Here is a 27,837-nt window from a genome sequence, read left to right as displayed (position 1 = left end):
AGTTTCAGACATATTAACATAATTGAAATATGATTATGCTATAACTATAATAGAAACAACGATATAATTGCATGCATGTCCAGATGCCCGCCATTTTACAGTTAATTATAAATTTATTCTCTCTCTCCTCTCTCACTCTTCTCTCTTTCTCTTTCTCTCTCTCTCTCTCTCTCTCTCTCTCTCTCTCTCTCTCTCTCTCTCTCTCTCCAAGTCTAATGTCTGTTATAATTGCTTGTGTATAATGAGAGCATGTCCTGTTTTCCGATTGATATAATTCAGTAAAATACTTGTTTCTAATTTGATCTCACATTTTTGGCAAAACTATTTTTTTTTATTTATTTACAAAAGAACAATCTTTATTTACTGTAGCAATTTTCATCATTTTAGAAACGCCAGCAACGAGCAGTCTGTCTTTTCGTATTCTATTCAATGTTAAATTTTTTAAGCTTTGAATTGCATTGTCTTTTCGTAAATGATGAAAACCTAACTTTGATTTAAAAAGCGACAGCTAATGAGACAGATTTATCTAACTCAGTTGATTCTGAAGATGTTGTCATGTATTTAATTATGATTTTAAAAATTAATAACAGAATTAATGTTGAGTTTATAGTCCTTGCATTAGTCTTACTTTGGACGAATCAAATTCCAATCCCCAAAATATACAAGGGAGACAGACCCTAATGGATTAGGTTAAACAAACTCGTACATGTGCAATCATTGCCCTCTTCCTTGCCCAAAGCTTTTTCGCGGCATTTAATTACGTTCATCCTAATCAATTTGGTAGTATTTTAATCAAGTTTTTTTAAATAAATTGAAGAGTAATTGTATTCAATTTGAATAGCAAACAATATGCCTATACATATATATGTATGCATGTTCTCTCCTACATGAAATACGTTTATCCTAAATCAATAACTCGGCAGCTTCATGTATGACAATAGAGCTAGTGACATTTATAATGCTCTCTTGACCGTTAATATATGATAATTATGTCAGCTGACTGTCTCATTTAAAAACTGCAAAGGTCGATATCCCTGCCATTAGTCTTTGCCAATATGCCTGTTCATGTAAGACACAAATCACTGGTCGCAACAGTTAGGTTCACGTGATACCACGTGCTGTCTCGAATTTTCTCTGGTGCACAGGCACTTGGCGTTAGAAATATTTTTGGGGTTTTTTTTGTATTAATTTAATCCTTTTTTTATAATAAAATGTACAGGACTATCAGCATTATTCTTCTACAACATTATTGCGAATGAAACACACTGCGTTGCAACATTTGAAAGGTACACTGTATCAAAGGCTTGATACCACCACTCCCACCCAATCTGTATTTCCATAGATGTTACCAATTTTTTAACATCATTTCGTTATCAAACAGTTTTGACAGCAAGTTGTTTGTTTTGTTTTGATTTGGGCTTTTTTTTCTTCCTTTTTAGAGGTTTTTTTTTCATTAAAAAAAGTACACTTGGTTTCATGATGTCACTAATAGTAATATACGTACGAATCAAAATTCGTTCGTTAACTAAAAATGGCAGTTTCAAGAATACGTTAAGTTCAGGTCATAAATGTGTCGTATATTTGATAAAAAAGAAGTTATTAATTGTTGAAAATTAATCAATTAACTTTTTTTCTGAATCACTAAACAGCGAAATCAACGAACATTCAAAGGACAGGTACATCGCATTGGGGGGTGGCGGATGGGATGATGTACAGGTACGAAAAATCAACAGTGAGATGAAATTAAAAGGAATACTAACATGCCCACCCCCCCCCCCCCCCCCTTGATAGGGTTTTTATGATTTTGGAAAAGAGATTTTTCTTTTTTTTCTGCTTCAAAGTGGAAATTTTTGGATGAGGTCTCTCCCCCCCCCCCCCCTTTTTTTTCAAAATCGATGTTACGTGCCTGCATCGATCGTCAACGGGACCACAGTAATTCATGAGATAGTATACAATTATTTAATGCTTGAGCAGTCAATAGACCAGAATATTTTTCCCGAGGTGCAGGGAACAGCTCAGTATGATCTATTGCCCGAGGCCAACGGCCGAGTCTATGACATCATAAAGTTTTATATTACCTTTTCCCACCATTTTCTCATTTTTAGCATAAAACGGTTTGTTTTGAAGCAGTTTTTTTTAAAGGAAACATTGAGCGACTGCTTGAACAAACAAAATATTTTCACCGAAGATGTATTTCTCCAATACTTATAAGTGACAAAAAGTTCGTTCTTGTTCAAAGAGTCGCTCTATATTTCCCTTTCGAAAAAAGATAAGAAAAATATCAATTTTTGACTGATTTTGATTGAATTATAAAAATAACGTCACTTCTGACGACATATACTGCCAGTGAGTGCATAATAATCAAATAAATAAGTGAAAACATATTTCATGACAACTCTTTTATAAAATAACACAACAAATTAATGTACAGGAATTATTTTAAAAAAAGCGAATTAATGTTACTTTTCAAACTTACTAGTACATGTATATCATCTTTCAAAAGGCTTGCTCGAGTAAGTGTTTTGACTGACCCCAAAGGACATCCACACTCATTGTCTGCTACGTGCATGATTTACAAACAATATGAATTCATACTATATGCTGGTCTGAGTTGCTGCGCCTGAATATCGCAGGAATTATAAAACATGCTTTGATGTGTACAGCGGAAAAAAGTTTCCTACTGAGTGTGTCTTATTCACACAGGCACATGTACAATAATGTGCCGTGAGTATTTATCACAGGTAGTTCTTGTTTTGAGTATGTCACGTGACGAGAAACTCTTGATAAAAAGTCATATAAATGTAATTAGCACAAAATGAACTCGAAAATGAACAAGAGAAGTTTTAAAATACGAATTACTCGATCGTATGAACAGATTTTGAATGCAAAATATTTTTCCTTGTTAAAATCTTAAAATCATATATTTGGGACAAATTAAACTCAAACAAAGGAATTTTCAATACAAACTACTCGTCTGAACAGCTTTTGGTTAGATTGGCTTTTATATACATACAGGACATAGTTCTCTAGTTGTGAACTCACTCAGTGCGGTCATATGCTTGAGGCGTCTATAAGGGATTTTCACATAGCTACTCGAGGTGCTGTCTCCATTTTTTTTTTTAATAAAATGAAATTTATCGGAAGGAACAACATGTCCAAGCCATGGCCAGCGGATATGAAATGCTATATTAATGTAGGCGATAGCACGATAAAGAAGCTGATACATGTATATTGTACAGTGTACCAGTTAATCCACTACTTCTTTAACCTTCTTTTAATATCATTTAATCGACGGAAAAATTTAATTCCCGCTGATAATTAAGGTCTTCCGTTTCCAAACGGAAGACCTTGTTTCTTTTTCACTATTATTAAGGTCTTCCGTTTCCAACGGAAGACCTTATTGTTATTGCTTTGTTTCTTTTTCACTATTATTTTTATTGTTTTTTTTTTCTGTCACGTTTTCTCAAAAATGCTTCAGCCAATTTTCATGAAATTTTCAGATCTTATTCATGACAAAATTTGTAAGAAAAGAACACGGGCTTTTTTTGGTCGTCACTTCCGGTACCGAGAAATTAAAGATTTTACGTTTTTGCTTGTTCACAATTTTTCTCAAAAAGTATTTATGCACACAACATTTAGCAATGCACCAACGTTATTCTACATGGCTTGAAAAGGAGGACTGATTAGTATTTGTTCACATATATAGATACACGCTTGCATTAATGCATGCGTTTCTTGACATACGTTGCTGATATACTGATTCCCTAAACACTGCAAAAAACTAGAAAATATCTCTCTCTCTCTCTCTCTCTCTCTCTCTCTCTCTCTCTCTCTCTCTCTCTCTAAAGTATATAAGAACTAAGTACAGGTAACATGCAGTAAATTGGATAGAGGCTAAATGTACATTGGCGTCCAAAAATTATACATGTATTTATATTTCAAGTTACGGGATAATGTCTATGGATTCAAATAATTTGAAATTCATTGTTTAATGATTGGCTTCTTACTGATTGGAAGTCAACGCTAAAAAGTCATTTTTATTAAAGATGGTGTACTTTTTCCTTTTTTGTGCATGTCTATATACTGATACAAATCTGTTGCCTGTCTGGGATTAAGAAAAACCTACGAAGTTTATACTCGTAACTACACAAACGAACGGGTGACTGCGACAAGATTTGAAAACTGACCACCCGTTTATGAGTGTTAACGTTTGAGCCTAAAAATAAAAAGATGTAAAAAAAAAAATCAATAGTTACATCTTTCAAACAACGCTTCTACATTGTTTTTAACATATGTATTTTATTTAATACCACATATTGCAATATGTGATATTTAGAATTTAATTTTCTACGTTTAATATAGAAGTCACCGACCGACACCCCCCCCCCCTCCAATTGCAAATTCATAAAATCATTTAGTTTTTAGGGCCCGATTTTACTTGATCTTTGATCTTCGACCTTTAATTTCAACTAATTACCATTCTTGATTACTGTACTAATTACCAGACCAATTCGTTCATTATTAAGAGAGTTATGAAGCTTTTGGCATTTGAGTTTTAGTTGTTGTGTTTGACATGTACTGTAAAAAAAAAATTCTAACTCCCAAGCCCTTCACTGAATCCTAATGAAAATTCGTGAAAATGAACCTCTGACCCCATTCTTATTGTCTGTCAAATATGCAGCGGATTGAACAATTAAGACGAAATTCCTGAGATTAAACGGCGCTTGTTGCCTATACGTGGAAATTAAATTTACACACTGTACACGCACCGACCCCTATCCCCCCCCCTTCCTATTCACAAAATCATTTAGTTTTTCTGGCCTTATTTTACTGGATCTTTCATCTTGAGCCTTTATTTTCAACCTAATTCAATTCTAGATTACTGTACTAATGACCAGACATATTCGTTCATTTTTAAGAGAGTTATACATTTTTGGGCATTTGAGTTTCGATTGGCGTGCTTGACATGACTGTAGAAAAAAACCTTGGACCCCATTCTTATTGTCTGCCAAATATGCAGCGGATTGAACAATTAAGTAGAAATTCCTGAGATCAAACAGCGAGTATAGCCTGTACAGAGACCTTAAATTTACACAGTACAAGGGATATAAGCAGCCGCATAATATTTCTGTTGCATGTATACTTCTACTTATGAATGTTAGAACTGTGGAAATTACTGTCATCAAATTTTTATCGAATAAATTTACGTGTTACTGATTTCGTTATTTCTACATTTATAAAGATTTTATCAATCCTGCTGAAATAGAACAGTCAAACATAAAAGTAAACGACACGAAAAAAAATCTCAAAACTGAAATACATGGGTAAAATGCATCAGTCATTGTTTTAGGACTTTACTTCCCCTAATTGTCGTTAACCGAATCCGAGATCCACACCTCAAAATTCTATTTTCGATTTATTTAAGACGAAAATCAAGCTCGGGTCTTTTCAACCCCCTCCAGACACAAACACGCATCAATATTTCAAATGACCTCGCACTGTTACCAAACCTGAATAGTCAGACATCTTACACGTTGTTTTTCATCTCATACAAAAACTCAGCTCCTCTTACGGGCGAAAACGCCCCAAATTCAAAGACAAATTCGGGAATTATTTCGCGTCAGCCATGTTTTGAGACACCTGCAAAGGTTGTGTGTTCTAATCTCGCCGGAGCCAAGATTTGCTCTTTCTCTATATTAATTTCTCTCCTTTTTTATTTCTTTTTCTAACTAAAATATTCAACATAAAAGTGTTGTTGGACTGTAGTACAAGTCGAAAAACACTCTTCAATTAAGATTTAGACAAAAACAGTTTTTTATTATTAGGGTCTTCCGTCTTCAGCGGAACACCCTTCTATTCTTATTGTTATTAGGGTCTTCCGTTTACAAAGGAAGACCCTCTTTTTTTTCTTTGGTTTCTTTTTATTACAGGTCATTAGACCTGTTATTAGGTCAAAAGATCTCTTATTTAATATGATATAAAATGGGGCTTTTCCTTCAAATTAGGAATCCAACGGGGTGTATAATCCTTCATCCATCGCTCTTTTAGATCACATATGCATTTCTTGATATGTTTCGTTGATGAAGATAGGTGGTGATGAAAGGCAAGGTGGTCATTTCCTCTTCTAAAAATCGGACGGAAGACCTCCTCGTTGCTCGCAACGAGATCGTGTCTAGTTTTTTTTTCTATTTCTTAAATGTTCTATACAAATTGACAAGGAAATACAAATGACGTTTCAAAACAACAACGGGCACCTGATCATGATTAAAAATTCAAATAAGTGCGACATGTTGAAATCTCCCTGTCATTTTCAAAATGCAATTAGTTTGATTTCTAGTGCTTTTTCATCTAGTCTTTAACAATAATTTAATGGTATTCACAAAAATTGTGTTCAAAGGTTCGGGAAGTAAAAATGTTGGTAAACAAGTTAACGAACTAAAGTAGAGTTATTGCACCTTGCGCATCCTATTCAGTGCCCTAGTCTAAGGCAATCGCAACTTCTCGGGCCTTTCCAGGGGTTTTTTTCCGAGCTCTGTCGGAGAGGCCTGAGAAGCTGCAATGAAAAATAGCAAATTTGATACTGTTTCGTAAGGTGGTGGGACATCAGTCGATATTAATGTGAATTAAAGTACATTATAATTCAAAATACTTTCAACAATTCAGACTTTCTAATTTTACAATTTTTTTTACCAAAAAATACGTTTTAATTTTATTTTTTTTTTGGAAAAATAAAAATGATTTACAGATTCAGAGTGAACCCTCTACGCTCTTAGCTGACAACTTTTGGAAAGAACCTATTCATAAAATTACATTTGATTTTTTTATCGTTTATTTCGATAAATAGCAGGTCAAAATACGGTAATGTCCAATACCACCTTAATTAAGGAGTTCAGTTATTACGAGGCAGAACAACCGTTTGGTTGTCTGTACAGAATATAGAAATTATGCGAGATATGGGTTTCTCTCAAAATTTGGTATTATTTTTTTTAATTTATGTATTTTTTTTTTATCATTTTTTTTTGCCAATATACCAATTGCAAAGATTATCAATAATATCTAAAGTCATGACTAAATTTAAAATTAGATTTAATAAACAATGAGTTTAATTTATGATCAGAGCTCCATGTAGTTACATGTATTATAAAATACATAAATATTTAAGTATACATATTGAAATGTAAAAATGGATTTCATCAATGTTAAGGTCATGTTGTAAGTTTTATCTTAAGAAATCTTCTTACTCCCACATACTTTTTATAAAAACTAAATGCATGGTTATAATGCTTCTAAAGCCATCTATTTTTGTAAAATTCATGGCCCTTAAAATTTGTTGGGGTTTTCAGGCGGCGCCAATGTAGCCATTTAGTGAAAGTATATTTAATCTTAAAAATTTTCCCATTCCACTTTCACACACATTTTAGAAAAAAATAAAGATAAAGAAAAAAAAGGTAAATGTTAATGATATTCCTAAGGTTTTCTATCTAAATTCAGCAATTCATGGCCCCCCGTGTCGGCGTTCCTGGGGACCCTTGTTCGGGTCCATTATGACCATATACATGTAGTGAAAATGTATTAAATTTATAATTTCCACAGAAGGGGGAGATAATTTGGAATCAGTTTCATTCTTGGGGGAGGGGGGTTGTTCGCTGGAACGTGTAGCAAAAATTGTCTTTGCTAGTGGGGATGTTATATGTCGTTGGTACGTGTAGTGTGAAAAGTTTGATAAATATTAAACAGATGTCTGACTGTAAACTTTAGATATACATGTAAATCGAGGGCATGGCTTCCCATCGAAGGTCATGAACACTGGTCCCCCACAGTAAATTAAGATTCGACAGTATATTTATTTTAATAAATATTAGAATGATAGAAAGCATTCCACTAAAATTGCAAAATTTGAAAAAAAAGTTTTTTCAGAGTGTGGCAGCATAAGTCGCACAAAAATGTATTTTTGCAATTTTCTTATTTCATGTATATCTGATAGTAAAATTAAATATATGTCTACCAAAAGTATTATGTGACATGCGACGCATTAATCCAGGATATGTGTTTCAAATTGGTTTTACTATGAAAATACATCGGCTTGATAATTTTAAGATCTTTTTTTTTATTCGTATGAAGTCGTTAATATATGTATTTTTTTCTCTCTGAATAAAAAAAATATGGCAGGACAAAATCTTATTCCAACACTCTTTCTTATGATTTATTTTCTGTAATGAAAAGTATTACTTCCTAACTCTCTTTGCTACACCGATCCAAGAAAGAAAGACAACTTCAAGATTTTGTAATAGATAAGAAGAAAAGAAAAATAAAACAGATGAATCATCTAATCGTATGCAGAAGTTTCATAGTGTCAAACCTTTCAGTGGAAAAGTACACAAATTCAGCCTTAAGAAAGTGGTGAGGCATGAAAAAAAATTAAAACAAAATATGTATGAAACAGGTTTTTAAAAAATGACAAAACAATTTAAGAGCCTATGCCAGGAATGCTTCGAATACAGATTTAGGATGCTAACTTCGGGTTCTGGCTAGGGGTAGAATTAACTAAGAGACAGCGATATTGTTTTGAGAGTGGCAGGTCCATGTTATATTTTATGGATACTTAGTTGGAAATGCTGGAGGTGGAGTACCTATTGCGATCACCTGAAAAATCACACCTTAAACAGAATTAAAACAGGTCTTTTTGGTAAAGAAAATCAAGTAAATTAAAAAAAAAACCAAAACATGGCTCTCTGTAAAACTATTTGGTATAGAAGCGGAAGCTTTTGCTCTGACGCTGTTCGTTTTTTGTTTTTTTTCTTTAATTTTTTTTTTTATTTTTGCAATGGTGACATCGGTTCCAAAAAACTTAATTTTATACACGTAGCCAAAGGCCGTTAGGGATTTCTAATCTACATCCTCTGCCTCTGGCTCTGGCGAGCGAAAAAAAAACACCTTTATAAACAAAAAGGTTGCGTCCAATTTTCATTTTAAGGATGTCGGGGAAGACTACCAAGCAACGGGTCGCTGTCATTGGAGCCGGTCCCTCGGGGCTGATTGCTCTCAAGGTCAGATCTCTCTCTCTCTCTCTCTCTCTCTCTCTCTCTCTCTCTCTCTCTCTCTCTCTCTCTCTCTCTCTCATAGTAATGTTGTTTTTAGAATTGGTGAACAAGGTTGTTTTTCCCTTTTTCCGGAATAAAAATGACATTTATTTGAAAAAAAACTTTCAAACCTATGAGGTTATCGATATCGGAAAAAAGAAACAAGTGGGAACAAATTTGTCATTCAACAGTTACGAGGGCTGTTCGAAAATTATTGAGACATTTTCTCTTATTCTTTTAGTAAAAAAGATAAACTCTTGAAATTTCACCAAAAAGTAAATCAGGATAGAGATTATCAATTTGAAAAGTTTCTTGTCCATGGCATGAATAGATCATTCCTGGTAAGCTGGCCAACGTGCCTTCGTCCAGTGACCCGGCGCAACCGCAAACTTTTCGCAACGTCATTTTAACGCTTCTTATTGCTCATGTGTTTTAAACACCTTACAAACGAACGGAAATAAGAATTATTCTTGATTTCTCTCTTTTGTTTTCATTTCAAGATATCATCATTCACGTTTTCTCTCATTCTTGGTTTTTTTTAAAGGAAAAATCGAGTTATTTTTACCCGAGAGTCTAATTGCTGTGAATGTCTCTTGCAGTCATTTTTTTTTATATATTTTCGAACTGCTGACAACAGTTAGCGTGTCGAAAGTACTTGATAAATAATCCCTTTGGCCTATTTCTAGTTAAACAATCAGTGAAAAAAATATGATGAGCTGAAGCTCTATACCTTGTCTTGTCATCGTTTAGTTTTTTAAAGCAATTGCGTGGCCCTAAAAGGTCTTCTGAGATTTCCACCAGTTTGACGGTTTTCAATGCGCCGCCTTGACGTCAAAATTCAATGTAAAGTCGTTGTCAGATTTCTATTGCTTAGTAAATATATGTTTACCATATCCGTATTTCAACTCGAACATCAGTGAAACTTAATCAAAAGTTAGTCGCAAAGAATAGCAAAATGAACATATTTAATTTGATTTCTTTTATCATTAACTGTAATTCTACGTACACTTATAACGTAGATGTTTAAGTTGTTAAATATCCGAGTTCATGGCTGCGCCGGGTACCCCGACCACCGACTTGTTTATCTACCGTCGTAAAAAAAATATTAAATATTCTTTTAATATTACTTTGTTTTATGATTTGCTGGCGTTTCTTCCGTGTCGATGCCAATTTTCACCAAAATTCGTCAATTAGAAAAGAAAATATTCGAATTGTCTCAATAATTTCCGAACAACCCTCGTATATTTTACCCAGTGTTAAAACCTAATTATGAATGACATGTCTTGACCAAAATAAATTATGAAATCCGTTCAAGAAAAATCGGTATATAAAATGACTTTAATCATATGTGTAAGGTGCAATAAGACTGGAAATTAAATTCATCCGAAACACGGCTAGAAAAAATTACAGTGTCGATTAAAAGAAATCTGCAATAGTTTATTAAATATGTGGCCATCTCTGGCATAGTTTCTGACTGGTTATGGCCACCAATCACCGAGTAATCATTCTGCAATCTTGAGAGTGCATGTAAAATTTTAATTTGATTAAGAGTTTAAAACACGGGTCGTCAAAATTGTTGCTGAGATACCTGTGCCTTCACAACAGATTTCAGTGACCTAATCTCTGGCAATAATGCATTGCATTTCCTGACTGCACATGGGCTGCAATAATCGCATTGCAATTATATTGAAAATTGCAGATTTGAACCTGTCAAAACACGGAGTAAAGCTGGTTCGTGTTCTAACAATGGGGCTTCAGGTGGGATGCATGGAGAAAAGTGAAGTAAAGCTAATTCTTTTAAAACGCCCTCCGAAAATTCAGTTAAATCATTCGAAAATTTTGCAAAGAACCTTTTTATAAAAATGAAAACTTAAGATAGTTTCCGGACTAATTAAACGGCCTAAAAATGGAATAGAGTACTAAGCATCACTTAAAGGTGTAGTTTGAAAATATTTACAGAATTCTAAAACGTACCTAAAACAAGCATTTAACAAATTTTATTTTAATTTAAAAAAAAGTATTACATCTGATCGCAGCTTACTTTTTAATTGGCTAAATGTAAATACAATAGTTTATAACGTATAGAGAAATGATGCCTATATCATAAATATTCATTTGGATTCTCAATTATTATTCCATTAAATGTACCAGGAAAATAAATTATATTCATCCCTGTCCTGATTACATTCTGACCTAAATATTTAGTATTTCTCAAACTGTAAAGAAATACCTTGCGGCGTTTTCCTCAAGGAAGGGACATGACCTAATGAATCAGCAAATCATTTTTAGCATTGATTGCTTAAATTTGGATGTCGTCGGTCCTAAAACACAACTAGTCTGTGAAGACAAATTGAAAACAGATGTTGCAAATCACTTTAAAATAAAATTCAGAGAGCGTTAAAGCAATATGAGCTGCAATTTTCATGCTGAAATTTTTTTTTGTACCAAAATGTTATTTTCTACTAAAATGACAAAAATCTAATGGTTTTTAAATTTCTGTTAGGCTTATTTTGTGGTAAAAGCCGTAAAGAAGCCTTAATTGAAGCAAAAATGAATTATTGTCGTCCTGTACAAAAACTGATCTACTATATATTCCTTAGAAGAGAAATCTTTCTACTAACAAAAACTAATGATATTTTCAAATCTTATTTATCATAAAAGTTTAAGTTACATGCAGACTTTACATACTAGCAGGTTTTTGAAGCAAAATAAAATTCTAAAAAATACAGCTCATATTGCTTTAAATTTTTGACCAAATGAACGCATTTTGATTATTTTTTTCTCAAAGTGTGTTATAAAGATACATAAATATTTTTTTTATTATCGAGACACTAACGCACCGAGAAAAAATATGTATAAATCACATATTGTCTTCATTTAATTAAAAATAGAAAGAAGGTCCACTACCCTTTATTTTTCCTTCCAAAACATATGATATTATAGCAACTTGGAGTAAACGTATAAGAACAGAAAAAGAAATACGCTTTGTTGTGAATTAAGTACAGTGATATTTTTTTTCAAAAAGAGCTGGCCAAACAATGATTTCTCCAATGGTATCTTACAGAATCTATAAGTTTTTCAACATAAACCCCTTTAAAAATCAAATCAAATAAATCACTTCATTATAAAATAAAAATTACATTGACAAACATTAAATTAATGTTAACGTAAAAATAAGCATTGGGTTTTTTTCTTCTCGTATTGATGTCGTAAAAGGTCATATTGTTTTTAATAAACATAAATACGTAACGTATCATTTTCTCCTATCATGTTTGTTTATAAGCACATGCAATTGAAAGCCGTTGAAATACATTGATCTCTAGTATCAATATATGTGAATCATTTTCGTTTCTGGCATAGAGTAGTTTACCAGATAAGAAGTAAACTTGCTGTCAAACTACATACGCTTATCAGAAAAGAAAAAAAAAAACAACAACACTAACCGAGAAACAGTAAATCAAGTTAGCTGAGAATGCATTAGGTTCTTTTTCAAATACATCCCATTGAGCTAAACAAGGTTAATAAAAGCAATTAGTCTTTGTATACAAAAGTATCAATTATTTTGACCAAACCTTGAACAATTTATTTTCAACGACGATATCAACGCACTTTGAAAAAAAATATTTTTTGTTCGAAGTGCGTTGACTTGGTTCCAAAATTAATGCACTTGGGAAATCAAGGAATTGTTCACTCTGTATCTATGTAATTGCTAGACAACTGGCTTTCAAATTTTGACTGTTCTAATGTAGTGTTTCAAATAATTATTTTCAGCTCAGATCATTTTAACCAAGCCCATTTAAAGAAATTTCTAACGTTTTATGACGGCATATATTATCAAGAAAAAAATTCCTATAGTATAATCTATTTTACAAGGAAAAAAATGATTGATTGAATGTTTTTAAAAATCAACAGTAAAGTCAGACTATAAGCCACCGTTAATTTGTCGCCAGTGGATTGAAATCAGAATGCCTGGAAACGAAAAATAACGTCACGGGCTCTTTTTGATTAGTTACATGCATTAATTTGTACATTAAAATTATTCACTTAGTATTGAAAGTTTTCATAATTGTGTAGCATTGCTTTTTGATCAACCCTCATTTATAATTTTCTCTCATCTTTTATGTAGTGTAAAATAAATTATTCCATTTTTATAGAATATTTCGATCAGTTTTTCGGTTTTTCATACTGCACGTAATGTTAAAACGTTTTTTTCACGAAATGCGCCATTGTGAAGAAACATATCACAAACACGTGCATCTAACATATGCATGCATGCCCTTGATTTTAACTGTCGTTGATCAACAAAAACGCCCAAACTTAATATCCTAGTAACTCCCATGAATTTTTACGACAAAAGATAAAACGCGGGGTTTTTCCCTTTGGTGCAGATCGAATTGCAAAAGCTGCACAATGCAAGTCCTGTCTAGTTGAGAGTCTGTTTGATCAATCATGACAGATTTAAGATCAAAATGTCTCTGCGCGTGGGATGCTGTCGTGTATTTCTGGTTTTTAATGTCTCTCTGTGTTTACTTTCTTCGACTAAAGATAAATAATTAAATGGCTTTCAATGCAGATTTGATTTTCTTAACCAAATGATGGACATAAAAAAGAGTATACCAAAAAAACCAAAGTTTTATCCAAAAATCGTGTTGAATTCAGTAATTAAAATGGCCTGTCTGCTGATTTATTGAAAGAAATGTGTAAATATTTAAAAGAAAGTTAATCCAACATATTGACAATATTAATGATAAAGGATTTTATAAGATTTAGGTCAAAATAGTTTTTGCACCCTATCACTTTTCTGATATTTTTAACCTTTAGTTTGTCTACTATGAAGAAAATGACACATTATTATATTATATGTAACATTAATGATTCATTAAGCCATAAATAGTTTGCAACCAAAATATTCAGTAATTTACATTTCTAAAGTAATCAATTTTTAAGTGATTGATTACATAATTATTCACACAAAATATAATCCCTGTTGTCTGAAAGCGCTAGACTAAATAAAAAAAAATATTTTTATATGTACAATAAAATGAAGGATAGATGGATGACTTTTGTTTAATGATCGCTTTAAAAATTTCCAAGGCTGATAGCGGCCTCCCGAAAGAGATAACTCACGCTGTTAAAATGCCGCTTCCGCAATTTTACCGCGAACCAATTTCATTAGTTACTCCGCCCGACGTTGACTTGGTGTATACATGCTGTATTACTGTGACGACTACTGTGACGACACCGCAAGAGAGATAACTCTCGCGAACTTAACGGGAAAAATTATAACACGTAAAATATTTTGGTAAATCTTAAAATTCAAATGTTTTTTTGCGATGCAGTTTTATATTATTATGTTTTATATGCATGTAATGTATTATGTACAGTTAAACACGCTTATAAAAAAGTGCCAGGGACGAGCGATTTCTCTTCGTTATCGGCGTAAATCGTTCCATGTACATGTATATCCGTCAATTTTACAACATTTAATAAAGTCATGAGGAATGATTCTTTTCATTATAACCGGTGTGGGATCGGTTTGTCCGGTGTGAGACTGCAGTGTGAGATTGTTCTACCTTACACTGTGTATTACTACGCCGCTTTAATCTGTAAACAAACGTTGTTTACCGTATAGAAATGCAAAATGATGGATTGAGATTATTCCTTTAGTAATTGTTTGCTTAATTAATTGCAGTTTATCATTTTTTATTGAAACAAAATGATATATGCTCTCATTTTGACTTGCGCTATATGAAGCATGCGGAGGGATAAACCGAAAGTAATCTTTTGAACGTCATAATAGAAAGTTGTCAGAAATCAGTTTTTAGTGTAAAATGATGCGAGAAAAATAATCATTCAGTATATATACTTGTGTGGGATAGTGAAATTCCACATCGGGTCCAATATTCACTGTCTAGGACTCGGCAAAGAGACGTTCTAGACCGTGAATCTTGTCCCCTTGGTGGAATTTCACTATTCCGTGCCTGTGATAATGAAAGGTTCTATTACTCTTGCTGTTTGCGTCAATTCATTATAAGTGCGTTCGCTGTAACTTTGTTTACATGTCTAACTGTATATGTTTATTGGATAAAAGTGCTATACATATTGTGACATTTTTTCTTTACTTTTGTTGACATTTGAATAATGCTAAGCATTTGCAAAACAACGAACTAACTGGTTGTTAAATCTTTGACTTAAAACTTTGATGTTATTGCTATCTAGTAACTAAAGAAATTTCCGCAATCCAAACCGCAATTTAGATTAGGGCGGAAGAATACATGCACGCATTTTTTTCAAAAACTAATGTAGATATTTTGTTTAGTTTTCAAAACGTGAGTATATATAGGTATGTGTATATAATTATACATTTTACATCATTCATTGTAAACAAATGGTTTTATGTCAATTTTGTTCTTTAAAGATTATTTTAGGAGGCTGTAAATATGTACGGCTTTATCGTGAAGTTCTTTAAAAAATTGTAAAATGCAGCCCTGGTTTGCATGTCATAAGACACGTCACATTGCACCAACGTCAAAAACGTACTAATCCGCTTGACGTTACATTTGAATTTTGAACAGATCTATTCATTTTTAAAAGCAAAACGCATTCAATTTGTATGAAATATTTTAAATTATAAGAAATGAACGCAATATATACTCGTATAACCTGGGTGGAGCAATTTACGTTTCATAATCCGCAATATTACTTGGGTAGATGTTGAGTTCATTTTTTAGGTAATCCTTAAAAAAAACGACTTTTCATTACATAAAACATATGCTTAAGATAAAATGTGAAGTGTTTAACCACATGGATGAAATACATGTAAGGACAGAATTTTTTAACGTATGTTTCAGATTTCCACCGTGTTTGGTTGCACGGCAATTTAAACATTTAACGATTTGATAGGCAAATGTGAAGTAAACAATTAGAATTTGACCTACAATATTTTCGCTTCTGTTTTGGAATGTCACAGTTTTGTGTGGCATTGCAATGTTAATGACAAACATGTTACTGCCTTATGCCGATTAAGTGAACTTAGGATTGATTGTAAATTGTTTCTTTTGTTTTTGTAAATTAATCATTCTTTATGGATAACTGCGTTTGGCTCATTAACTATTCAAACGATAAACTGATCCAAAACCTTTATCGGGAAATAAAATTATGATTTATTAAGTGAACATGCATATATTAATATTTTAATTGCAGCCAATGCAAACCCCATATTTTTCCCAAACATTAAATCCTCTCTGCGGTAAACAGTCACGGTATAATTATAGCAGTGATTGTAATAGTTTTCAAATGAAAATAAAATCAATTTGCTTTTTTGTTTGAAGATAATTTATTGTCAAGATGGTATGTACAATAGGATCGGGCACACTTTCTGTAAACTTAAAACGCCAAACGTCATATTAAAATGCCATCATTGAAATTATACTGAAGTAGATATACATTGACAAAAGAAAAAAATAATTAGTTTTATAACCCTGATCTCTTAAAAAATACTAGTAGCTGAACGTTCAAAAATAAATTTGCATTGCCTACAATACTGACATGAGTGCCGATTATGTGTTCTTATGTGTTCTTTTCCACATGAACATATTTCTTGAGAGAGAGAAGAAAATACTTGTACTAAGTGAATGCTAATATGTGACACAGTTGTCCTTAAACCGACCCTTTCAGAAAATCATCCGCAAAAGTTTCAATGTAAATTGCCCCATATAATGTGGGTAGTTCAGAATGTGAGTTAAATAACAACTTTGACACTAAACAGTAAAACTTTTGTATTAGTTCGGGCTCTTATCGTGTTTTGGTGCACAATTACATTACAATTGATGGTGATTGGTTGACACTGGTGAAATAAACATCTCCCAGTCTGACCCACTTCTTTATCACCTCTGGGGGTTTTTTGTGTGTGGCACTAGAAAAAACAGTTTATTGCCTATTACCGACTTGGTGAACTTATGATTTAAAAATGACCTACTTTTTTATCACCTGTTTTTTTTTTTATTTGTGTGTGGCAATAGAAAAAAGGTCATTGCTTTTTACTGACTTGGTGAACTTATGACTCTAAAATGGGACGCTGTTGTTTACGTAGATATATATTAAAATTTTATGAACAACTATATTTTGATAACTTACTATTCAAACATTAAACTGAGCCAACAGATTTTGTTGAGAATAAAAATGGTTATTTATAAAGTGAACATAATAAAACAGTAACATCACTGTGGTTAACGCAGATCCCGTATATTCTCCTTTCTGCGATAGGCCGATAAAAACAGTATCATGGCGGTATTTGCGGGGCCAGGAGTTCGACGCGACGGTGTACAATGTGCGCCACTATAATGGGCTTTTGTTTTGTTTTTGTTTGTTTTTTTTTTGTTTATTTGGGGGGTGTTTGTCCTTTTTGTATTTGCATTTTATATTTCATTTTTTCACATTCATACAAACACAAACACATAACATATCATGATTTATTATAATATGAAGTTGATACAATCAGCAAAAAACTTATGACATTTGCTCTTGTGTAGATTATATATAATAAAAAATATATTTTTCCGTTCAGACCACGCTATGATATGTTTGTATAGAGAAGAATTTCAAATTGCTTGACAACTTATAATTTCATATTCAAAATGTAAATAATACGTCAGCCCAGCAAGGTTTGTTTTTTTACTACAATGACATTGAAAGATAATCATACTGTTTGATAAATAAAGTTAAAAAGTTAATGACTAATATTGATGGATGGCCATTTGATCGTTTTCCAAAAAAAACCATGAAGCCATTGGGTTTTTTTTGTTTGTTGTAGTTGTTAGAATTAAAAGAATGGTGACAAATGATAATTTTATGGGGAAAACACATTATTTCTTTTAATAATATTCAACGAAAATTTCAAGAAATCCATCACTTTATTGTAAAATATCTAACTTGTAACGGAAAGATAATGTGTTTGTAAATAAAATTACATACATGTATGTACCACGCGTAAACGGCAACTTTATCTGATATAATCCCTATAGAAGATTGTATGATGTATTTTGTACTGTATTAATCAAATGTCAAAGGATCTTGAAGAATAAATTTAAGATATATAAGTAATGAACTAAATTATGGGATTAAAAAAGGAAATTTAAACTTCATCGCGTTTAATAAACTGTTTTTCCACTAAAACAAAATTGACGGATTGCACGTTTATGCAAAACACTTATATTTGAATAATGAATCAATTTTGTAATTTTTTACATTGCTTATGTTTATCTGAAAGCACAATTTGATATGCATACGCAGTCTACATTCCTGATTTAATAAGATTGCAATACAATTAAATACTCTGCATTGTTTTATAACAGTTTAACCTATCAAAAGATGGGTTATTTATGATTATTTAGAAAACGATTCAAAGGATGTTTATTTAACACCAGACAGTCGTACTTTTCCTTCCAAAGAGCCTCCAAAAATGTGTTAGACAAATAAACAGTGACTTCATTTTTTAATCCCGATATATGACAGTAATTACAGTGTGACATAAGCATGTGATTACATAACAATCACGACGGGAAGCGGCAAACTGTTTATGTAAGTGCGGGTTCCCACCGTTTCTAGTTGCAAGACGATAAAAAAATGACGATTTAACTGGCAAAGGTGTTTTTATAATTTAAAACAGCACTGCGTTAGGCCTTCTATAGCCCATAATTTTTGTCGGCTGATTCTCCGAACGCCTACTGTCCAATTATCATTATTCAATTATACTGGGCAATTATGGGGCCTTCTAAAGGGCCACAGGTAAACTTTACCTGTGTTTCCTTGAATGAAAAATAATATAACAGTTTGTAATTTTTGTTAATTTTTGAATGTCTTTATAATTAGAATTGTTGCATAAATAAAAAGAAAACATTGAATGAATTTTAATATATTTATTTAATTTATTAGCACTACATATAATTTAAAACAATAAAATAATGTTTTAAAATTGCATAACATTTTATATACAGTTTTCTTTTTATTTTGACACATAGCAATGTTTTATAACAAACTCATAAATACATGGTTGTCTAAAACATAAATAACAATTAAAAATGACATTAAGTTTTAAAAGTATAATTCATACCAGTATACGTTTATACAATATTTACACATATACTAGTATGGGCACGGAGTCTGTCATAATGTCCTTTCTCTTTCACTGTCACTATGTCAATGTCCTAAATAAAGAAGTTCCGAAGCTGAATCTGTGTAGGTCATAAGGTCGATGATCCCGTCTTGGTATCGCTCCTTTAGGGTCTGCAGTCTCCTCTTGATGTTCGCGTACTTCTTTGTTTCTGGATCTGTAGAATTTCTTTGCCGTTCTGGATGTCCTTGAAGATCTTGATGACAGTGTAGATGTTTGGGTGCGCGTGTAGGGCCATCCTCTTCAGCTTCCCGTGCCATGCTTCTAAGTTGTTATTGGTCCATGGTCCATTGGTTCCGAAGTGATTCCAAATAAGTCTGTCACCATTCACCTACTGTTCTGTCACATAGTCTGTAAAGGTCTCTCTCACTTCCGTAAGGTCAGCTTCATCGCGGTCTTCCAGGACCACACGTCTTCGATGCTGTCTAGAGGAACTAGGGGTAGGACGGCTGCTCTTCTTATCAGTTTCTTCACGTTCATTTATTTATTCACAGCTTGGACAAACTTGTTGAAGAAAGTGATTTTTTATCATAATTTTATCTCAGTCATAATTTAGATAATCAACATTCAAAATCTCTGATTTTAATTTATACCTTAAGAAATAATGTTTTATTCTTATTTTGTTAAGATGTAAATTTAAAAATGAAGAAAGATATTTAATTTTAATTTTTTTTAATTTAATGATTATTTTATTTCAGTGAAACATTTAGATTATTAAAAAATATGGTATTTTTCATTTAATGTCAGGTACATGCAGCCATTAGCACTATTTATTGCATCTTTTTTTAAATTAAAAATAAGACAATGTCGTCTACCTGTGTCACAAAGTATATACAGGTAAAGTCTACCTGTGTCACAAAGTATATACAGGTAAAGTCTACCTGTGTCCCCTTAGAGGGCCCCATAAATGCCTTGACCAATTATTATTTTTAATTGAGGAGTAGGCGTTCGGAGAACACACCTTTGTGTCCTTGATAAAAACATCCGTGTGTGGTATTGCATTAGTTGAAGAAAGGCATGTTTATTGCCCTATCCCGACTTAGTACTTGATTTTTTGGTCGTTATCTAGGATTTTTTTTAAAAAATAATATTCATAAAACCATCTTAACAAGAGCTTGGAGTTTGGGTAGTTGAATCAAACAGCAATGTGACGTAGGCCTCACTATTTTATTGCTAGCCACTCAGCCATGGCTCTTTGAAATCAACAAGATCTGTCTGGCTTTTGAGCTAAGACTATACAGGAAAAATGTCCATATGTGTAAAACATGTGTTTAGTACCACACATGTTTTACACATATTTGATATGTGTAAAACACATGTTCAAATTTATACATGTATATGTATAATTTATATGAAAAACAAAACATAAAATATACATATATTTCACATGCTTTTATTTGAGATAATCAGATCATTATAATCGCAACAGCCTATGGCCAATTTAATGAATATAAATTAAAAATAAAAAAACAGACGAAAATCGAGTTTGGACCAAAGCACAAATGATGGTTTGAAAAACATTACAGCTGACAAGATATAGTGCTTGAAAATAACAAAAAAACGGATGTAATGAATGCTAAAGCATTGTTTTTAAGGAACGTTATTTATGAATACCTTGAAAATACTCGGATTTTATAAAGTATGAAAGATTAAGATATTTTCGAATCGTACATGTATGAACAGTTTAGATATTTCTGAAATTGTATATTTTTTTTCATTATTTCAGCATTTGTCTGCTTTTCCTGATTTATTCGAACCGGTTGTGTTCGAACAAAATTTCTGGCCTGGAGGACTCTGGCAGTACACTGACAAGAACGGAAATGATGAATTTGGACTTCCAGTGAACTCAGCGTTGTACAACAACTTACAGTTAGTATCATTCAAAGGTCTTCTTAAATAAAAGTCTTAGTAAAAGAAGTTAATAATATGATAAACCTTTACATTTTTTAAAAATATATACCACATATCAACTTTTTGGGGTTTTCTTTTTCTGGTAGACAAAGTTCTCTTCAACAATTTATGCATGTTATACCTATTTGCTCTTCTTACAGAGTAAATATTCCCAAGGAAATAATGGAAATTCCTGGTTTCCCGTTTCCTAAGGAATGGAACAAGTCTTACATCACCCGCCAACAGTGTCTTGAATACCTCAACATGTTTGCGGATCATTTTAATCTAAGGAAACACATTCGGGTATTTTTTAAAAGTTTAATATAGACTCCCATTATAAACAACAACAGAAAAGTGTCCGAAAGTGTATTTAAAGGTTAACGACAAAACAATATTAAATATGCATCAGACCATTTCCAAAACTGAAAATGCATTTTTACCTGCAGTTTCATACACATGTCCGTAATGTTCAACCAATGAAAGAGGTCAGCGAGAATGGGAAATCAAAATGGCTGCTGACTTTCTCACCAGTTAACCAGACGTCGGAAGTCAAACAAGAGAAGTTTGATGCCGTATTTGTGTGCAATGGGTAAATATAACATATTGCAAAACAAAACAAAAAGAAACATTGTATTTATTATTTCCTTAATTGCTTTGAGGTTAAGGAAAATTTAACAACATTGTAGACTGTTGGTTTAAACGCTCCCGACTCTTCTATACTTGAATCATTTCAATAGATGGTGACCAGTTCTAGTAACCGACGTCTTGTTGACTGAGTAGATGTTCCAGATTTTCATACGTCTAATTGAAATTATGTCACTTCTGGTGTTGGAACGTTGAATTGTGGGTAAAGGATTAAAAACGACGCATTTCTTTTATTACTCTGTCTTGTTAATATGATATTTTTAAATATATGAATATCTTTATATTCAACGATCCCAACAATTGCCTTACTACAGACCTGTATGTTATTAGTTATCCAGGTTCAATGGTCTGAATTGGACTTGGGTAACAAATTTATTTCCTATATATGTGATTCGAATACTGTGGAGTCATCATTATTCGTAGATGACCAATGCTTGTGGCTTTCGTGGGTAGCCCTTGTCCACGAATTTAAACCCACACGAATGTTTATACTAGCATTTGTGTAATATTCATTTACGAAGTAGAACTTGTAACCAACGAAATTATGACCCAACGAACCAGGAATTTTTTTACTACCCACGAACATTGACCCCCACGAATAAAAAAGATTCCACAGTAAATACTTTTTCCCAGTCCAATCAGGGCCGTATTCCAACGCAAGGCCTCCTTGCATGTAGAAAGAAAAGGCTTTGTGACGTTATGTTAATTGTCTCCAGGTATATGGAACCGATAAACACTTTGTATCAACACAAGGTACAAATGACGCTCTTTTCAAGCAAAACATATGCAGATATTACGTGAGTTTTAAAGGGTGAAAATTCTTGGTAATTTTAATGGATCTTAACAGAAAGGCCGATGAAGAAATAGGCAGGCCAACGTTTCATTGCTGTATCATAAAACTTCAGAAAGAATAACGTCCTGTTAAAGGGGCTTTGAACTTAGAATAAGATCATGATACTCTTTTTTTCCCTTTTACAGCCACGATTCTAATCCATACATCCCCGATATTGCTGGAATGGATGGGTTTCAAGGAAGAAAGATTCACAGCAAATGGTTCCGATTCGAAGAACATTTTGATGGACTGAAGGTAGCCATTCTGGGCTGTCACTTTTCCGGGGAAGATATCTCAATGCTTGTGGCAAAGTTCGCCAAAAAGGTAAAAGAAAAATAGATACTTGTAACAGACTGAAATATGGTTACAGTGTATATATTTGTTTGAACATTCAAAATTACGTAAGAAATATTTCTGAACAATAAGAAATCAAACTAGAGCAAAGCTCGTTGCAAAGCAACTAGTGGGTCTTCCGTTAATGTCGGAAGAAAAGCCGGAAGTTCCTGGAAGAAGCAGAGCTCTTTAACCAACAACAAGAGAAACTTAAATAAAAAGATTTAAAAAAAAAATTATTCCTGGTACGACTTAACAAAATCCGAATGATTTTAAGTACGAATTAACAAAAACCTTTCTAATTTCAAGAACAACTTGACAAAAAAAAATCCGAATGTGTTCAAGCACGACTTAACAATTATTTTTGGTACGAATTAATTTTACTTTGAACCTAACGCTATTTTTTATCCCGAGGACGTGGAAACAAAATTTCCGGAAAAATCAATTTTTAAACCCCGTTATCTCTGTAATGCATCGTCCGATTTTCAAACGGATTTCAGATTTGAATTTACCAAGGCCAGTTCTATAAGACTGTAGTATTGTCTTATTTTGTTAAAAAAAATGAAAATTTCCAAAAATTGGAACTGCTTCCGGTTTTGAGCAAAATTAATGAACAAAATTTTAAACCCCTCAGTACATTATAGAATTGATACATCTATCATCAGTAAAAATTTCAAAGCGATATCTTTAAAGTTTACGGAAATTTCTTCCGGACAAAATCACTTTTTTTAAATTTAAAAATGGCCGCCAAATTTGAACGGAAGTGACGTAAATGCTGAAACTTTAACATCTTTGAGGCACGGTAACTTTACAAAAGCTCTGAAAATTTCATTGAAATCGGATGAAAACTTTTTGAGATATAAAGCCGAGAAGGAGTCAGAAAAAAAATAAAAAATAAAATAATAACTAGAGCAAAGCTCGTTGCAAAGCAACGAGTGGGTCTTCCGTTAATGTCAGAAGTAAAGCTGGAAGTTCCTGTCAGAAGCAGAGCTCTTAAACCAACAACAAGAGTAACGAAAATAAAAAGATGAAAAAATCGAATTATTCCTGGTACGACTTAACAAAATACGAATGATTTTAAGTACCACTTAACAAAAACATTTCCGATTTCAAGAACGACTTAACAAAAAAAATCCGAATGTGTTCAAGTACGACTTAACACTTATTTTTGGTACGAGTTAATTTTACTTTAAATATTACGCTATTTTTTAAACCAAGGAAGCGGAATCAAAATTTCCGGAAAAATCAATTTTTAAACCCCGATATCTCTGTTATGCATCGTCCGATTTTAAAACGGCTTTCAGTGTTAGATTCAGCTTAATAAGCTCTACAAAACACATATTCGTTTTTGATTTGATCAGAAAATTCATTTTTTCGAAAAATTTGTTTCTCTTCCGGTTTCGACCGGAAGTGACAAAATAATTTTTTCTGTACATTTGCCATAAGTCAATCCGCAGATTTACAATCACAGAAAATTTCAAGTCTTTATAAACAACCGTTTACGAGAAAAGTGCTGGACAAAATCACTTTTTGAAAATTTTTAAAATGATGTAACTAGAAAACGGAAGTGACTTAATGACTAAAAATTTGAAGGCTTCAAGGGACAAGAAATGAAAATAATCCCTGAAAATTTCTTGCAAATTGATTGAATAGTTTTTGAGATATAAAGCAAAAAAGAAGTCAGAAGGAAAAACAAGAAGAATAATAATAACTAGAGCAAAGCTCGTTGCAAAGCAACGAGTGGGTCTTCCGTTAATGTCAGAAGTAAAGCTGGAAGTTCCTGTCAGAAGCAGACTTCTTAAACCAACAACAAGAGTAACGAAAATAAAAAGATGAAAAAATCGAATTATTCCTGGTACGACTTAACAAAATACGAATGATTTTAAGTACGACTTAACAAAAACATTTCCGATTTCAAGAACGACTTAACAAAAAAAATCCGAATGTGTTCAAGTACGACTTAACAATTATTTTTGGTACGAGTTAATTTTACTTTGAATATTACGCTATTTTTTAAACCAAGGAAGCGGAATCAAAATTTCCGGAAAAATCAATTTTTAAACCCCGATATCTCTGTTATGCATCGTCCGATTTTAAAACGGCTTTCAGTGTTAGATTCAGCTTAATAAGCTCTACAAAACACATATTCGTTTTTGATTTGATCAGTAAATTCATTTTTTCGAAAAATTTGTTTCACTTCCGGTTTCGACCGGAAGTGACAAAATAATTTTTTCTGTACATTTGCCATAAGTCAATCCGCAGATTTACAATCACAGAAAATTTCAAGTCTTTATAAACAACCGTTTACGAGAAAAGTGCTGGACAAAATTACTTTTTGAAAATTTTTAAAATGATGTAACTAGAAACCGGAAGTGACTTAATGACTAAAAGTTTGAAGGCTTCAAGGGACAAGAAATTAAAATAAGCCCTGAAAATTTCTCGCAAATTGGTTGAATAGTTTTTGAGATATAAAGCAAAAAAGAAGTCAGAAGGAAAAACAAGAAGAATAATAATAATAAAAAAAAACAATAGAATAACAAGAGGGTCTTCCGTTGAAAACGGAAGACCCTAATAAAAAAAAAACAATAGAATAACAAGAGGGTCTTCCGTTGAAAACGGAAGACCCTAATAAAAAGAAACCGAAGAAAAACAAAAGGGTCTTCCGTTGGAAACGGAAGACCCTAATTAGTATCTCTAGAGCAATGACCACAATAGGAATAAAGACTAAGAATAGAAAAAAATAATTGGAAACAACAATAATTGTAATCAAACAAGAAAATTGCTAAATGAGCAAAATTAGACATGCTTTTTTCACGACCCCTTTTTCTATACCGGTATTCCAGCCTTTCGATAAGTGATAAGTAGTCTTCAGATCACAACATACGTTTCTATTTATATATATTTAAGGTGATTGTTTGCCACAGAAGAAAGGCAGAGGAATTTCCACCCTCGTTTCCAAAGGAAATCGAGCAAAGGGCACCCTTTGTCCGCATGACCAAAGATTCCGTCGTTTTTCCTGACGGAAGTTCCGAAAAGGTCGACGCCATTATTTTCTGTACCGGATATCGGTATTCATTTCCGTTTCTGAACGACGGCCTCATTACAATTAAGGATGAGCGGATCGAGCCAATATACAAACACATGGTTCACATTGAGCATCAAAATCTCATATTTTTCGGAATTCCCCGCCAATTGCCCTATTTCCCTCATTTTCATGAAATGGCAAAGTTCGCCATCAAACTGTTGGCGGGAAAAATAACCCTTCCATCTGAAGAGGAAATGCGGGCTGAAAGTGAAGCTGAATACCAGGCTCGTCTGAAGGAAGGGAAGCCACCCATTTTTGCACATTACATGGGAGATGGGCATCGACAAACCGAGTTCAATGCACAGATTGCTAAACTCGGCGGATTCGAACCACTGTCGCCTGTCATACAAATGATTTGGGATGATGTCATGGATGAAAGGTACATGAACATCATCAATACACATGAGTTTGACTATCTGGTTACCGGTCCAAGCTCGTACCGCTGTCTGACCCCTAACAAGGCCAAATCGAGGGTCTCTAAAGCTGAGAATGTCGTTAGAAAATAGAACATTTTCAGACCATGCTCGCAGAGTCTGGAACTTGTTCGCATGAAACAATGTAACAGCTTTTATTCAATGAATACGAAAGAATACAGCCGCTATATATTTTAAAATAGCAAAGGTGTAATTTTAAAATGTGAACGTTAGGCCTTGTGTATTTCATAGAGATTCGTATTGTATCAATATGTAATCATGTACTATGTATACTTATTATATACGTGTACCAATCAGTCTTTTCCTTTTCCTTTACTTGAAATTTTACAGAGTGTGATCGGATTTCCACTCGGTGGGTTTCCGAATCCAGATCACCACTATCTTAAACTGATGACGTAGTACACAAAAAATAACGTCTGTATTTTAGAGCTTTTTAAAAGAGTTCGTTTAAATTACCGTGGGTGAAAAAATAAAAGGTACACAAGGAATCTTAAAGAATAGTTTCGCAATTATAACTTTTGAATGGACAATTGTATAAAATTGATAAATTTGACATTGTTTTGCGTTCCTTTGATCTGATGATCCGCGCCTGAGAAATCTATCTGATCCGACGCTTTGGATCAAGTTCTTGTTATAACAATCTATACCTTTATAAGAATGTATGATTGTCAAGAAGTTGAAATAAGTGTATATATTAGCTTCATATGCGTACAAACTTTTCCATTTAACCTTAATAATTATATGATAAATAAATATGTATGAAACTCTACCATATGAAATATGCTTTATATTATATACATGTAGCTCTAGTATATTGGAGTATTTACATGTACCAGTGAATTGTATCTTGAGAAACAGATTAACATTATTTGGACAAAATACCAAAAATGTGTTTGTTTGTATAATTAGGTTATCTAAGGAGAAGATTTTATTTCCTGATAAGTATGCTTCGATGATACGGTTGTGGTTTTTCGAATAAAAATGATCATATTCAAGCTGTTCAATTCAGAATTATCAGTCTAACATGTGCTTCCTTCGTATATCAATTCATTGAAGAACAAAAACAAAAATCATTTGATGCTTTTTTTTTTTTTAAGAATTTGATACTATTACATACGATGCTGTTTTTTTATTATGCTATCAAAAGGTTTTTAAACAGTTATTGACCTTCCGAATATAAGATCGAATCACTCTCGTTGCAACAACTCAATTAACATTTACTGTGGAGATGCTAACAGGTTTATCTTTATCTTTAAATCTTTGAAGAAGTGTCTGCCTTGTCTAATTCATTGTTAAAGGGGCATGGTTACGATTTTGTTCAAATTCCATTTTCTGTTTTATTATTTACAATGATTAAGAAATGCGTT

At 32.7% G+C, this 27,837-nt stretch overlaps 1 protein-coding gene across 1 annotated transcript; it reads left to right on the top strand.

Annotated features, from left to right (window-relative positions):
• The first annotated feature begins 8,975 nt into the window (after window positions 1-8,975).
• LOC128164368 (uncharacterized) lies at window positions 8,976-27,446 on the top strand. Its single transcript, XM_052828162.1, has 6 exons — window positions 8,976-9,047; window positions 20,978-21,120; window positions 21,303-21,444; window positions 21,588-21,730; window positions 22,765-22,942; window positions 25,859-27,446. Exons 1-6 carry the CDS (start codon window positions 8,976-8,978, stop codon window positions 26,540-26,542), a joined length of 1,362 nt encoding a protein of 453 aa, XP_052684122.1. The 3' UTR covers window positions 26,543-27,446.
• The last annotated feature ends 391 nt before the right edge of the window (window positions 27,447-27,837 follow it).

The sequence above is a fragment of the Crassostrea angulata genome, chromosome 9 (genome assembly GCF_025612915.1).
Source record: "Crassostrea angulata isolate pt1a10 chromosome 9, ASM2561291v2, whole genome shotgun sequence".
NCBI classification, from domain to species: Eukaryota; Metazoa; Mollusca; class Bivalvia; order Ostreida; family Ostreidae; genus Magallana; species Magallana angulata.
This window is presented reverse-complemented; position numbering and strand designations above follow the sequence as displayed.

Excerpts from the sequence above, each read along its gene's own strand:
- LOC128164368 (XM_052828162.1), top strand. The coding sequence starts at position 8,976 with ATGTCGGGGAAGACTACCAAGCAACGGGTCGCTGTCATTGGAGCCGGT. Across the intron at positions 21,445-21,587 it reads ATCTAAGGAAACACATTCGG|TTTCATACACATGTCCGTAA; the intron begins GTATTTTTTAAA and ends TTTTACCTGCAG. Across the intron at positions 22,943-25,858 it reads TGGCAAAGTTCGCCAAAAAG|GTGATTGTTTGCCACAGAAG; the intron begins GTAAAAGAAAAA and ends TATATATTTAAG.